Source organism: Sinocyclocheilus anshuiensis, unplaced genomic scaffold (genome assembly GCF_001515605.1).
Source record: "Sinocyclocheilus anshuiensis isolate Anshui unplaced genomic scaffold, SAMN03320099.WGS_v1.1 scaffold2334, whole genome shotgun sequence".
Classification (NCBI taxonomy): Eukaryota; Metazoa; Chordata; class Actinopteri; order Cypriniformes; family Cyprinidae; genus Sinocyclocheilus; species Sinocyclocheilus anshuiensis.
In genome coordinates this window covers 57,038-71,880 of record NW_015558923.1, presented here as the reverse complement: position 1 = coordinate 71,880, position 14,843 = coordinate 57,038, and the positions used below count along the sequence as shown (strand labels likewise).

General features: G+C 39.0%; 3 protein-coding genes across 7 annotated transcripts in view; 2 read left to right on the top strand and 1 right to left on the bottom strand.

Moving 5' to 3' along the window:
* On the top strand, positions 1-6,976 carry LOC107681544 (BEN domain-containing protein 3-like). Of its 3 annotated transcripts, none has more exons than XM_016477851.1 (4): positions 1-89; positions 2,311-2,365; positions 3,298-3,452; positions 3,625-6,976. In XM_016477851.1, exons 2-4 carry the CDS (start codon positions 2,314-2,316, stop codon positions 5,875-5,877), a joined length of 2,460 nt encoding a protein of 819 aa, XP_016333337.1. In that variant the 5' UTR covers positions 1-89; positions 2,311-2,313; the 3' UTR covers positions 5,878-6,976. The 3 variants fall into 3 exon arrangements, with proteins under 3 accessions (XP_016333337.1, XP_016333336.1, XP_016333338.1); XM_016477850.1 differs by lacking the exon at positions 1-89 and adding an exon at positions 1,215-1,590; XM_016477852.1 differs by lacking the exons at positions 1-89; positions 2,311-2,365 and adding an exon at positions 1,215-1,590.
* On the bottom strand, positions 6,719-8,808 carry LOC107681546 (uncharacterized protein C6orf203-like). 3 transcript variants are annotated; one of them, XM_016477856.1, is made up of 4 exons: positions 8,709-8,808; positions 7,885-8,322; positions 7,569-7,641; positions 6,719-7,374 (listed from the first exon to the last, which is right to left on the bottom strand). In XM_016477856.1, exons 2-4 carry the CDS (start codon positions 8,319-8,321, stop codon positions 7,192-7,194), a joined length of 693 nt encoding a protein of 230 aa, XP_016333342.1. In that variant the 5' UTR covers position 8,322; positions 8,709-8,808; the 3' UTR covers positions 6,719-7,191. The 3 variants fall into 3 exon arrangements, with proteins under 3 accessions (XP_016333342.1, XP_016333341.1, XP_016333340.1); XM_016477855.1 differs by having other exon boundaries at positions 7,885-8,329; positions 8,704-8,807; XM_016477854.1 differs by having other exon boundaries at positions 8,704-8,807.
* Positions 8,809-10,779: 1,971 nt separating this feature from the next.
* Positions 10,780-14,843, top strand: part of LOC107681535 (matrilin-3-like) — a 4,862-nt gene continuing 798 nt past the window's right edge. Inside the window, exons 1-3 of the mRNA XM_016477840.1 lie at positions 10,780-10,972; positions 12,800-13,091; positions 13,960-14,535. Of these exons, the coding sequence (XP_016333326.1) occupies positions 10,865-10,972; positions 12,800-13,091; positions 13,960-14,535 (976 nt within the window). The 5' untranslated portion in view covers positions 10,780-10,864. The remainder of the gene's footprint in view (positions 10,973-12,799; positions 13,092-13,959; positions 14,536-14,843) is intronic.

The following is a 14,843-nucleotide window of genomic DNA, read 5'->3' as shown; positions in this document are numbered from 1 at the left end:
TTTAAATGGAGATGCGCAGCAGCTGTGAATTTGTTTGGAACTAGTTTGGTTGACAGTAGAGCACAACCAGACAACAGTATTCCTAAAATGTAAGTCACTTTAATATTAACTTTTGTATAAAATCAAAAATGTGTTGTATAAAATCAATATCACATTTGTTAACTCCCTTTATAATCATTAAAAATCGGTCACCCGTCTTAGTTCATCGCGATCTCACAAATTTGCATTTGAATTAATGAAGCTCTCAACACTGCACACTGAATTTATTATTTACATCCTCTCCACACTTTGTTTGTTATAATGAATGACAAACTGCAGTCTGCTTTCACGATCTGTTCTGTTCTGTTCTATTCTATTCCCAGCCCTTGTTGTAAATATCATGTAAGGGAATAAGCAGTTTAGCCTATTTATGTGCTGATAATGTTCTAATAAATTTTACTAATGGCTTAGGCTATCAAGATAACATGATGGTATAGCCTATGAAAGATTACAGACAGCTATTTGGACCTATACGTAGCCTAAATTAAAAGTAAGCACACACTCAAACAACCCGCAGTTTTCCTTGAAAAGTGCTAACCTTAATCCAAATTACTTTGTAGCTGGTGGAAAACGATACAGAACCATGCATTTAATAATGATTTGGTGATTAGTATGCAAAATGTAGGCTATACTCATGATTTATCACTTTTTCTTTTTTGTTTCAATTTGATAATGAGAATCATACATTTTAGTCCTAAATTATACAGATGAGATTAAATTCATTTTTGGACAACATGTGGTTTCAGAAAGAAAGAAAGAAAGGAAGGGAAGGAAAAAAACAAAACTTGCAAGTCTAGTCACTAATCAGCGAATACTTGGTAAATAAATATTAAAAAACTGAAAACCAAATATTATCAAATGCAAAACCTTCTTTGAGAACAAAGTACATCCAAACAATTCGTGGTAGCCTATCGTTTGGTTTTCTTGGTGTTGCTTACATTTCCAGTGTCATTACTCAGAATTTGCTGAGCGTCATTTATTTAATTGTACCACCTTCAAATCAATAACGTTTTAGAATAAAAAAACAGAATGCACAATAAAACGTTTAAAAAAATAAAAACAATATTAGCGTAATACATTTAAAATCTCATATTTATGTTATATTATTTTTTTCCCACATAAAGCATATTATTACAAGTTTTCTAAAAACAAATTTAATTGTAGGTTGATAGGTTTGTATGGTCACAAGCGTCTATGACGCGGGTGATTTTACACTCGTGGAACTCAGGCGCGCGACTCGAGGGGCCTCTCGAAATTACTAGTGTGTCACAAGAAGTCCCACGCCACAGAGCGCACTCCGCGTGTTTCACTGCCACGGCGCAGCAGCTCAGGGATTCACGTGGGGTGGGCTGGCAAAAACACACAACAAACCCACAGCTGTGCGGAAATGACACAGTACCTTCACGTCACGCGAGAGGGCACTGACTAGAGAAAAAAAAGCAGCGGAGAGAAACACGAACAGTAACCCGTGGACAAATCCACTGGATTTGAAGACGCGACCATGGCTAATGCCTCCTAACCTACTGCACACGGCTGCCCGGAGTCGCAAAGGTGAGTTTGATTTCAGCCGCGCAGGTAGTTTATGCGCGTCGTGGTGCGGGAGACGGAGCGAAAACTCATCGGTGGATGTTTTTCTTGCCGCGTCACGCAAGAGGGAGAGTTGCGCACGGGGCACGGAGGGAGGGGAAATACGAGAGAGAAGGGCAGCACTCAGTATTACAGCAAAAAACATAAACAGTAGCCTACGTAATTTTCTTAAGACATACGCAGTCCACAGAAGGAACGCAGTAGGGAGCCGCTTGTCCGTCTGTCTCCGCGGTTGTACCGATCCGTGGGGTTTCCACTGTAAGAATGAGGAAGTGGAGCCGGTAGACGGGGGTCGGTACGGTGAAGCAGCGCCGCTCCGGTGCTCTGGCGAGACTTCACGGTGCAAGACATGAAAAACAAATAGGAAAACAATCTCACTGAACTTTACCGTGGAGAACTCTGAGAATAAAGTTTTACACGCATCACAATTTTCACACGCTTGCCATGACATTTGTGCCAAGTCGTTTGTGAAACTGACTTCACTGTCATTAACAGGACAAATGCTTCCTTTTTTAAACAAATTATTATGATTTTATCAATATGACAGTCAGATATTTATAAACCTCCATTACCCAAACAGCTGCTATAACTGACAAGTGTAAGAGAGAAGTGTATAAGAAATATATGTGGTCAGATTAGATGTGTGACTATCAGATAATATCAGTCTTGTGTGTCTCTTCCCAGGACATGAGCTCTTCTGTGTGCATGGTTAATGCAGACGGACAAGTGCCTGATAAAAGTATGTAAATAATGATTAACACTAAAATCATTCTCACCTTTCTTTGCCCTTTTGAACTTTCATTAAACATCACAACATCTTTGTCTAGTAACATGCATCGCATCGAAACAAACACAGTCCAAATCAACTGATTGGATCACATGAAACTGATATCAGCACTAAATACAGGTATAAATAACATGTAGACAAAACCTTAGATCTTGTCAAAAAGGCATGACATTGCATTTTTAGTGTAAATGCCTACCTGTAAAATCAACCACTGCCCTAAAACAAATGTGAATTGCTGCTGGTTACATTAGAAAGAAATCAACCATTTCATGTTTTTTTTAATGACTTTTATTAAATAAACCATTCTTATTTTTATGGAATGTTGCCATATTTATTGTAAATAATTTATCAGCACACATAATTTTTTAAATAGTGTGCCCACATAATCTTTACATCGAAAGCATTAACTACTTCCTCCCTTGCCATGACATCTCTTTAATAATGATGCACTTCTAATCAGTGCACTTTCCAGCAGCCTGTGACTCCACATCAATCCACAGCAATTAACGAGCGACAATGTTCCAAACAATTATCTGTGGACAAAATCACGTACTGCCCTATATATATATATATCGATAGGAAGATAAGGCAATCACAATTTCCATTTCATGCTGACAATAGTGAAAAAGCGTGAAAAGCGCATTTGTATACATTCACAACACCTCAAGGAACTTGTTTGGTATGCCTGATTAAAGATGCATGTTACTACCAGTTGTAAATGTCTTGGCTGATCATTTGTGATCAGATCAACTGAGACAGATACCAGATAAAAATTAGGTCAGAGTTTTCTGTCTCCTCATTACAGCTATACAGATTTGTGAGATGATGTCTTTCGGTGTTTCTCAGCATTCTTGAATAGTTTTGAACGCTTGGCTTTTCTCCAGAAGTTAAAGTCGAGAAAGATGCAGAGGATGTTATTGAAAACACAGAGGGAAAGATGGAGAGTTTCTTTAAGCGCATTTCAAAACGATCCGCAACACACGCAGTCTCTGAGGTGGAAGGGCCTACTAGCGGGAAGAGGGTCAAGGTGACAACACAGGTAAGATGAAGTGCCTATAATGAAAAGGAACATTTGTATAAATCAAAACTTTATTTTTCTACTGGTTCAACATTGCATTTGGGACATAATTTGCTGAAGAGCAGGCTATGTCCGGTCTGATTTTTCTTTTGGTACAAGCTATTAACAGCAACATCTCACACTTACTTTCCAGGCAGGAAAACATCTCCTTGACAGCAGTTCAGATAATGGAAGCAGGTCATGTTCTCACAGTCACAGATTATCTCCACAGGAGCAGATTCCCATCTCTTCATACAGGAAACCACTCTACAGCATCACACATCGCATTTCTGAGCGTAAAGCTGCATCCAATCTGGACCAGCACGGAGCCCACAATGGAGTCAGAGCAAGCCATAATGGTGTTCACTTACAAAAACTGGGCAACTCTAGAAAGCATCACATGTTTAAGGCCTCCACTAATGTGGGGGTCACAGGGTCTCCTGCTGCCTTGGATTCTCACCTCTATCCACTCATCGAGAAGATGTTCTTCCTCCTCAACACGCTGAATTCCAGCATGACCCAGCTGCACAGTAAGGTGGATTTGCTCTCGCTTGAAGTGACGCGCATCAAAAAGCAGATGAAGCCCTCTGAGATAGTCATGGAATTTCAACCTCCTCCTGAATACCAGCTGACCAGCGAAGAACTCACCCAGTTGATGGAGCAAACGTCCACTGCGGGAGATCTTGGCTGCAGACTCCTCGTTCAATTGTTCCCAGAACTTTTCACAGCAAAAGAATGCACGCATGGCTGCAGCACATGCAGCCTTACAACCAAACGGACATTAGATTCATTGCACCTTCAGCTAATACGTAACTATGTGGAAGTCTGCTACCCGCTGGTGAAAAATGAAAATGTCTGGCAGACGGAGTGCTTGCTGCAGATCAATGATTTCTTGAATCGTTTCTGGGCTCAGAAGGACATGGAGAGTGGTCATATGTGTGACAAACAGGCTCCAGTGCTTGTCGGGTTTGACATGGAACCCAATCATGCTTGTCATTTCATCAGTGAAGATGCCCAGGACGAGAGTCTTTCCCTCAACTCTGGAGAGAACAATGATGTTCATCTCAATGTCAGTTCAGATGTAGTGTTTGACCAACATGAGGCAGACTCTGAAGACTTAACTTCACCGGAGGAGCTTGTTGTGTTTTTGATGAACAGACTCTTTCCGGAGGTGTTTGAGGAGGGCAAGTTGCCGGAGGGCCACAACAGCATTGGACAGTTGATCATTGACTCAGACAGACTAGAAATTATACGAAAATACATGGAGGCCAATTTCCCTGATATCCCAGAAGAAACCTGGCTGCAGCTGTGCGTACAACGAATGGAGGAAGCACTGGAGAATGCTTCAGTCAATGGCAGCAGTCGTGACAACCGAGAGATGTATGACACCACTCGTCTGCCTGATAACGTCTCCATTGTTAAGATCAGTGATCTGTGTGGTTACGAGAAACCAAATCGCAGGTCTACGAAATCATGGCTGGAGCCTGTGGATTTTGACAAACTGGAGATTCCTCCTCTGGACTTTGAAGTTCCTCGGGAGTATTTACTTACTAAGGAACAGCTAAAGAATAACTATGAAAGCAGTTTATCAATTGGGAACTTTGCCTCTCGACTCCTGGTTCTCATGTTCCCTGAGCTCTTTACTTACGAGAATGCTCGAAAATACTACAACTGCAGTGGCTCTCTAGGAAAGAAACAGCTGGATCCCCTACGAATCAGTCTCATCCGGCATTACGTCCAGCTGCTTTACCCACAAGCTAAGAACGACCGTGTGTGGACCCTTGAGTTTGTCGGCAAACTTGATGAGCGCTGTAGGCGACGGGATACCGACCAACGACGTTCATACCAGCAACAACGGAAGGTCTGTTCACCTGACCAAGAGCCTGACCCAAAAGACTCGCTGCTAACTGCTGGGCAAATCAATGTTCTCAGTTCGGATCGTCTGAAAGAGGACTTTGAAGTCCTGTCTTCACCCCTGGAGAAAAGCAGCAAGGACTTCTGCAAAATTCCTCTCGAGGACCTTTCAGTGTCCACCCCAGACTTCCCAGTGCCTTCTGAGTATCTGCTCACGGATGCTGAAGTGAGGGAAATTGTCCAACAGAGTCTGTCTGTGGGAAATTTTGCTGCTCGCCTTCTCGTCCGTCTCTTCCCGGAACTTTTCACGCAGGACAATTTACGGCTGCAGTACAACCACTCTGGGGCCTGCAACAAGAAACAGCTGGACCCTGTGCGTCTCCGACTTATTCGTCATTACGTGGAGGCTGTCTATCCAGTTGACAAAATGGAGGAAGTGTGGCACTATGAATGCGTGCCAAGCATTGACGAGCGCTGTAGGCGCCCCAATCGCAAGAAATGTGACATTCTAAAGAAGGCAAAGAGATCAAACAACACTGTGACTTGTTCTTAGACAATGTTCCTGCAAAGCGCAGACCTGTTTTCCTATATTTTACAGAACATACCTGTTATTTGCACAAGTCTATAAGCTGAAGCATATTGAAACTTGTTCTTGTTTAAGGTCTAGTTCGGCTGGTCGAGTTCACATCCATGGCCTTAAACAGGATGGTTTCGTAGGTGACAAAGTTGGTGATTGAAGCCACTATCACATGACAGTGAAATATTAGTGTTACTATTTATATGCCAAAATATTATTGATGTTACTCTAATGTCTAATTAATAGATAAGATAAAGTTAGCCTTAATCAATTTAAATGTAAACATTTAGTTTTTAAAAACAATAGGTCACTTTAGTTTCAGGTGAGGGCAGAGACGATATATAAATATATATATATATTGTTTTAAGTTGTAGCAATGTTGCAGCACTGGCTTTTTCTAATTATCAACATATTGAAGTATGTCCTGCCTTCCAGGAAGTAAATCTTATTCATCTGTACTTAACTATAGCACCAGGTTATATGTTATATATTTTTAAATAAAAATTCACTTCCTAGCCAAGATGTGTTTCATGTTCCTTTTTTATTTTACTTCAGATACACAAGTGGGGGTCAATAGGAGCCTTTTACAGTCAGAGAAAATCATAAAAATACCTAAGGGAAGATTTTATCTTTGATGTTTTTCAAGAATACATTTGTGTTCTTTGTATAATCCACCACTGACCATTATAATGAAGAAAAAAAAAGAAAGAAATACAGTTTGGAAACTATTTGTTTGGGGTTTTGACTTTTTTTTTTTTTCCTGCATAAATGCTCTGCAAAAACCTTTTAATATTAACTTTTTTTTGGTCTGGTAATCTTAGTGCAGTTGTATACAAAGGCACTCTGTACCCTTTCTGAAAACTGCTCACTGAAAATCTGTGAAAATGGTGAAAACTAAATAAGGTATCAGAAACAAGGGATCAGAAAACAACCAATATCCCAAACACTATCTGATTCATCCCACAATGTTATTTTGTGAATCTAGTAAATATTAGAAAAACATTTAAAATGCATATAACCAAAACCACCGCTAAATAATAGGATGCGTTTGTGTTCCATTTGTGACCTGTAAAGTTAAAAAACATACCTTTAAGTAGTATGAAACAGTTATGAGAAGTACTGTTAAGTGAATAGATGTGAGAAAGACCTTCAGTTTTTGTTGGGCATAGAAAACATCATTAAATTCTCAATCTGCAGTTTCAGAATCAAATGGTTGGGAAGTGAAATAAGAAATAGCAGTTTTGTCCTATTTTCTGATATTTCACCTCAAACACATCACAGAATTAGTCTTTACTGCTTGTGCACATCCTTTCTGGGAAGTTGTAGGTGTTTCCAGGTTCTTAGAATGACTCTCTGCTTTTCTGCATCTTTTGTCTCTCCGACCACCTTTTTTAAAATCACTCTCTTCAGCAAGACTGTGTCCATTTCCTTGTCCTCACTTAGGATCAGATCCAGTGTATCCCCCACTTTAACCTGTAGGAGGCAAAATTTAATGTTAAATTAAGGTGCTTATACTAATCAGTACTCAGATTAATTCAGTATTGGGAAGACTACCACAAGCAGAGTAGGTTTTTTTTTTTTTATTACATCCATAATTTTTTCAGCTAGTCTTAGATATTTTTGAGGTAAGTTCTTTCTGATTATTCCAATAGAGGGTGCTGACTCACCATTTTGCTCTTCTTGGTGAGTTTCTGACCATTCAGTCTCAATTTGAGGTTATAGAAAGCATCCTCCACACCACTGTAAATGAGATACATGTGTTAGTAACTGCCACTGGCCAAAACACCACAAACTAAATGTACAAGGAGAGCAATATGAGCACAGATTAAATACGAACGTCATCAGTCCATTCTCTGATCGGGTTCTATGAGGTAAAAACTAGGAGTTACATCTGCAAATGGAACTGAAAACACTAGTTTGGAACTCACCAGTGTGGCAGGCAGAATTAATCACTGAACATGATTGACAGTTTCTCCGACTTACTTTCGTGCAATGTCCAATCCGGTCTTCAAAACCAGATCGAAACGTAGAGACTGGACAGTTTTCTCGTGGTCTTTATAGTCTTTTGGCAGGCCTGGGTCATCTGGAAGCTCATCCTCATAATCACTAGCCTCTGCATCTTCCTGTTCCTCCTCCTCCTCCTCCTCCTCTTCCCGCTGCACTGCTTTTTGCTTCCCCTTCTTTCTCATGCTCTTGAGCCGGGTCTGATGGCGCAACCAGCTCTGCCGAGTGTCCCATGATTTCGGCCACATAGCTGTCCGGTGTGTCTGGGGTGTGCCTGAACCCCACAACTGACGCGCGTGTAATGTTCGTGGGCACCACATGCTGAGACCAGAGGCATGGCACGGTGTGAGCAGCTGCAGGGAGTTCAGTCGGCCTAGCTGCCGCAGGGCCAGCGCCTGCACTGACAGACTCTGCATACTGAACACAAGACACAAGAGAAAAAGATCAGAGAAAAGAGGTAACATGCATGCACACTTTACATTCTTCAAAGTGCCTAGATTCAGCTCTAAATGCTCTGGAAATATTCTAAACCAACAGTGTGTATCCTTTTCCAAATAACTGATTTGAGGAGGGAAATGTAAATGCTATTTAAGTACAGACATAAGGAAAAGCATGATATAATTTGTGAAAATCTGACATATTCTCATGACGATAATATCATCCGAATTTGCATAGCAACTCATAATGTGTTTTGTACCACAAACCACTGCTCACGGTAAAACTTCAGGATGCTTCACCATCAACAAATGCAAAAACAACACTTGTTTGTTTAACAACGACTTAAAAAGATAATGTTACCTAACTGAGTTGAGAGATCTCCCCTTGCCTCTAATCTCGAGCTGAACAACGAGCACAGTAAAAACAAACCAGCAGTCGCAGCTGCTGCTGCTGTAGTAGTGCAATTTTACAGCGCCCTCTAGAGTCGGGATGAATTATTATACAAAATGCAGAATTATGTTTCTGCGTTATAATATATATTTAATTATATTTTATCATTAGGGTTTTAGAGATATCATAAAGTTGATTATATATAAGCTAATAAACATGACTATTTTCCCCAGAATTTCCAGAATGTTTTGGGCACTGTGTAGGCTACTATCTATGCATTGCAGTTCTAGTGGTATTCTGCACTACATCTGTAGAAGACTAAACGCCCGCCCAGTCAAACGCACTTGTTTCTCTGGATTGGTGGCTCGCGTTGGACGTCTGGGGGCCAGCGGCTTTAAAACATCATGTGAGCGCCTCCTCCTGTCGAAACTCTCACAGTGGGTCGGAATAAACACAAGAACAGAGATTCCTGCATCCATCTTCATCAGCATGACATGCTTTATTTGCATTTCTGTCTTTTGTTTGTCTGCATTTTTAATGGAGGCGCAGGGTACGTATGGCCCTTACTTACGGAACCATAACCAGCTCTACGGAGACCGGCAGAGATCTCACTTCACCCCCAATATGCCTGGTCCTGGACACGGCAACTCCATCAACTTTGGAGGTAATACTTTTTTATTATTATTATTAATTTATTTTTTTATACGGTTATTTGTAACTTTATTATTATTATTATTATTATTATTATTAAAATCATGTGAAATCTACACTATAATTCTTTTCAAGCCTTCTGTCTTTTGTTTGTCTGCATTTTTAATGGAGGCGCAGGGTACGTATGGCCCTTACTTACGGAACCATAACCAGCTCTACGGAGACCGGCAGAGATCTCACTTCACCCCCAATATGCCTGGTCCTGGACACGGCAACTCCATCAACTTTGGAGGTAATACTTTTTTATTATTATTATTAATTTATTTTTTTATACGGTTATTTGTAACTTTATTATTATTATTATTATTATTATTATTAAAATCATGTGAAATCTACACTTGTAATTCTTTTCAAGCCTTGATTGAAATGAATATTTAAAATATGTTAACACTGAGTATTATTATTTTTTTTAAACTACTTGAGTGAAATACAGAAGGTCTTTTTGTTTGTTTTTAAAATGGCATTAGTGCTCTTCAGGAACAAAAACTAACCTAGCCTATAGTCCCGTAAAATTATGTAATCTACAAACAGCTGGACTTTCTATTTTACAGTAGGCTTATTATTAGCAGTTTTTTTGTCTTTCTCAACAAGTGCTTAGTGATGGATCATAACCTTTAGACTTCTAAAACCTCGGGAGCAGTGGTTCTAGTAGCTTCTACATTACAGGAATAATTAAAGCATAAAAATCGTTTTTTCTATTGTTCATTACAAATCTTATTTTTGTTACTTATTTATATTACATTCGCAAAATGAAGGCTCTACATGATTTGTGAGCTTTAAAACATATCTTTCAAAATTGTACTACATTTAATTTTTCCTTTTTTAAAGGAAATTTGTGTCATATCTTTTAACTGAAATCATTAATGTAGCAATGCTATATACTTCTGTCCCCTAAATTATCTTCTCTTTTATTTTTATTTTTTTTATGAGAAGTGGATCTGGGGCTACCCCCAACACAGACTACAACCACTACAACCACAGCAATCACAACAACCACGACAACCACTCCAGAGCCGGTCAGTACCCCTCATGGCACACCTGCCCCTGCCGAACCGATTTGTGAGCTTTAAAACATATCTTTCAAAATTGTACTACATTTAATTTTTCCTTTTTTAAAGGAAATTTGTGTCATATCTTTTAACTGAAATCATTAATGTAGCAATGCTATATACTTCTGTCCCCTAAATTATCTTTTATTTTAATTTTTTTATGAGAAGTGGATCTGGGGCTACAACATGTTTTTCCTTCAGGTTGACATGTTAAATGTTGCAGTCATTGACAGAGAACCTCTGAACAGGCAACTGGGTCGGAATAAACACAAGAACAGAGATTCCTGCATCCATCTTCATCAGCATGACATGCTTTATTTGCATTTCTGTCTTTTGTTTGTCTGCATTTTTAATGGAGGCGCAGGGTACGTATGGCCCTTACTTACGGAACCATAACCAGCTCTACGGAGACCGGCAGAGATCTCACTTCACCCCCAATATGCCTGGTCCTGGACACGGCAACTCCATCAACTTTGGAGGTAATACTTTTTTATTATTATTATTAATTTATTTTTTTATACGGTTATTTGTAACTTTATTATTATTATTATTATTATTATTATTAAAATCATGTGAAATCTACACTTGTAATTCTTTTCAAGCCTTGATTGAAATGAATATTTAAAATATGTTAACACTGAGTATTATTATTTTTTTTAAACTACTTGAGTGAAATACAGAAGGTCTTTTTGTTTGTTTTTAAAATGGCATTAGTGCTCTTCAGGAACAAAAACTAACCTAGCCTATAGTCCCGTAAAATTATGTAATCTACAAACAGCTGGACTTTCTATTTTACAGTAGGCTTATTATTAGCAGTTTTTTTGTCTTTCTCAACAAGTGCTTAGTGATGGATCATAACCGTTAGACTTCTAAAACCTCGGGAGCAGTGGTTCTAGTAGCTTCTACATTACAGGAATAATTAAAGCATAAAAATCGTTTTTTCTATTGTTCATTACAAATCTTATTTTTGTTACTTATTTATATTACATTCGCAAAATGAAGGCTCTACATGATTTGTGAGCTTTAAAACATATCTTTCAAAATTGTACTACATTTAATTTTTCCTTTTTTAAAGGAAATTTGTGTCATATCTTTTAACTGAAATCATTAATGTAGCAATGCTATATACTTCTGTCCCCTAAATTATCTTCTCTTTTATTTTTATTTTTTTTATGAGAAGTGGATCTGGGGCTACAACATGTTTTTCCTTCAGGTTGACATGTTAAATGTTGCAGTCATTCACAGAGAACCTCTGAACAGGCAACTGTCAGTACCCCTCATGGCACACCTGCCCCTGCCGAACCTTCCACTGACCCAGGTAGACCAATCCCACCCCACCGGGTGCAGACGACCAGTCTGGTCCTCTTAAGTCCCTCTTAATAATCGTTCTCTTTTTTTCTTTCTCTCTCTCTTTTCAAGGAGAAATCATAAAAAACTGAATTGTCATTTATAGGGGTCTAACAATATATTCATGCCACAATTCGGTTTGATACACAATACTGATTTTACAATACGATGCTCTCTCAATACTTGTAGTATCACAATCAGATCAAATTTTACAGTTTTTAATTATTACTTCTAAGACGTATGATAAACAGTTAAAGGAATAGTTCAAAATTTGCTAAAAATTACTCATCCTCAGACCATCCAAGATGTAGATGAGTTTGTTTTTTCAACTGAACATATGTGACCCTGGACCACACATTCGCAAAATGAAGGCTCTACATGATTTGTGAGCTTTAAAACATATCTTTCAAAATTGTACTACATTTAATTTTTCCTTTTTTAAAGGAAATTTGTGTCATATCTTTTAACTGAAATCATTAATGTAGCAATGCTATATACTTCTGTCCCCTAAATTATCTTTTATTTTAATTTTTTTATGAGAAGTGGATCTGGGGCTACAACATGTTTTTCCTTCAGGTTGACATGTTAAATGTTGCAGTCATTGACAGAGAACCTCTGAACAGGCAACTGACTTTGCCTCACTGCTTGAAAATGGAGACCTTTAGCTCATCATGCTTTTGCTAACAACCAAAAAGTGTCACCTTAAACCCACATCAATATAATATTGCTTTAAACCAATCGAGTAATGGCTTACTTGAATGCTTCTCTCCCTCCTTTTCTTGTTCTAAATTTCTTTTTCATGCTCCCACCTTGTCTTTCTCCTTTGTTTTTTCCTTTTCATCTGTCTATGGATTCTTGGCATTTTTCCTCTCTTTCTGTCTTTGTATTTCTATGTTTCTGTTTACCCTCTCTTTCTCTCTCTCTCTATAACCAAACAAAGCTCATGGCTTTAATCACAGGTTTTACAGCTATCATCATCGCAACCCTCATCAGCACCATCACCAGCGGCCGCCCTGGAAAAGGCCTCCCTTTATCTACCACCATCCTGCCTTACCTGTCCGGCCCATCTCACCTGTCCATCCTGTCTGGTCAGTTGTGCCCACACCTCCCAAAATTCCGGTGGTGATACCTGTCCCTACAGTGCCCATGCCACTCACCAAGGTAGCCACCCTACCCCCGCCACCTCCAACACAGACTACAACCACTACAACCACAGCAATCACAACAACCACGACAACCACTCCAGAGCCGGTCAGTACCCCTCATGGCACACCTGCCCCTGCCGAACCTTCCACTGACCCAGGTAGACCAATCCCACCCCACCGGGTGCAGACGACCAGTCTGGTCCTCTTAAGTCCCTCTTAATAATCGTTCTCTTTTTTTCTTTCTCTCTCTCTTTTCAAGGAGAAATCATAAATTTTTGATTAGTAATATGCATTGCTAAGAACTTAATTTGGACAACTTTAAAGGTGATTTTCTCAATATTTAGATTTTTTTGCACCCTCAGATTCCAGATTTTCAAATAGTTGTATCTCAGTCAAATATTGTCCTATCCTAACAAACCATACATCAATGGAAAGCTTATTTAATCTAATTTTCGAAAAATTTACCCTTATGACCTTGTGGTCCAGGGTCACATATTGGGAGAAATTTAGCATTACATTACTTGCTCACCAATGGATCCACCGCAGTGAATGGGTGCCGTCAGAATGTGAGTCTTCTATTCCGTAATTTTTCTTTATTATACACAATATTGTCACTATCCATCATACATATTGTTGCGCTTTTGTATTGCGATATATTGTGACACAAAATATTGTTATACCTCTGGCCATTTAGCATTAAACAAGCAGGACAAATAGCATTAATGAGGCCATTTTTGCTAATGCCAAGCTTATTGTCTACAGAAATGCAATTGTTTAGCACAAATGGGATTAACTGACTCGGTTTCTTTCTTTTTTTTAGTCACAGCTCTGCACTGCTAACTGAGGAGCCTCTTTTTTCATAAACAAACACTTTTTTTTACATATTAATCTCTTTCAGCATCACACTTTGCACTTTTTAATCATTTTAATGATAATGTGACACTAATTTTCAATGAATTATTTATGTCTTACAGCTCCAGCAGAGCTCTGCAAGAGTCGTCCTCTAGACCTGGTTTTTATCATCGACAGTTCTCGTAGCGTCCGTCCTGCAGAGTTCGAAAAGGTCAAAATCTTCCTCTCTGAAATGGTTGATTCTCTTGATATCGGATCCGATGCCACACGAGTCGCCCTGGTCAACTACGCCAGCACCGTCAACATTGAGTTCCTTCTGAAAAAGTACTTCAGTAAGGCTGAGGTCAAGCAGGCCTTCTCCCGTATTGATCCACTCTCAACAGGAACTATGACTGGCCTGGCTATCAAAACCGCCATGGAGCAGGTTTTTACAGAGAGCGCTGGGGCCCGGCCACTAAAAAAGAACATCGGTAAGGTGGCCATCATTGTGACTGATGGAAGGCCGCAAGATAAAGTTGAAGAGGTGGCAGCAGCAGCAAGGGCTTCTGGAATTGAAATATATGCTGTCGGAGTGGACAGAGCAGATATGCGGTCTCTCAAACAGATGGCCAGTCAGCCTCTGGATGACCATGTGTTCTATGTGGAGACATACGGAGTGATCGAGAAACTAACATCTAAGTTCAGGGAGACACTCTGTGGTAAGAGAATAAAGATCCTATTTTGTTGGGGAAAACAGTTTATAATCAATTAGATCATATTTTAATTTAATTTAAAAAAATTGTATTATAAAAATATCTCAAATGTAATTATTAAAAAAATATATAAATTATATTTCTATAAATACATTTAATTTGAAATTAAAGGGGTCATATGATGCGATTTAAATTTTTCCTTTCTCTTTGGAGTGTTACAAGCTCTTGGTGCATAAAGAAGATCTGTAAAGTTGCAAAGACTAAAGTCTCAAATCCAAAGAGATATTCTTTATAAAAGTTAAGAGTCAGCCACG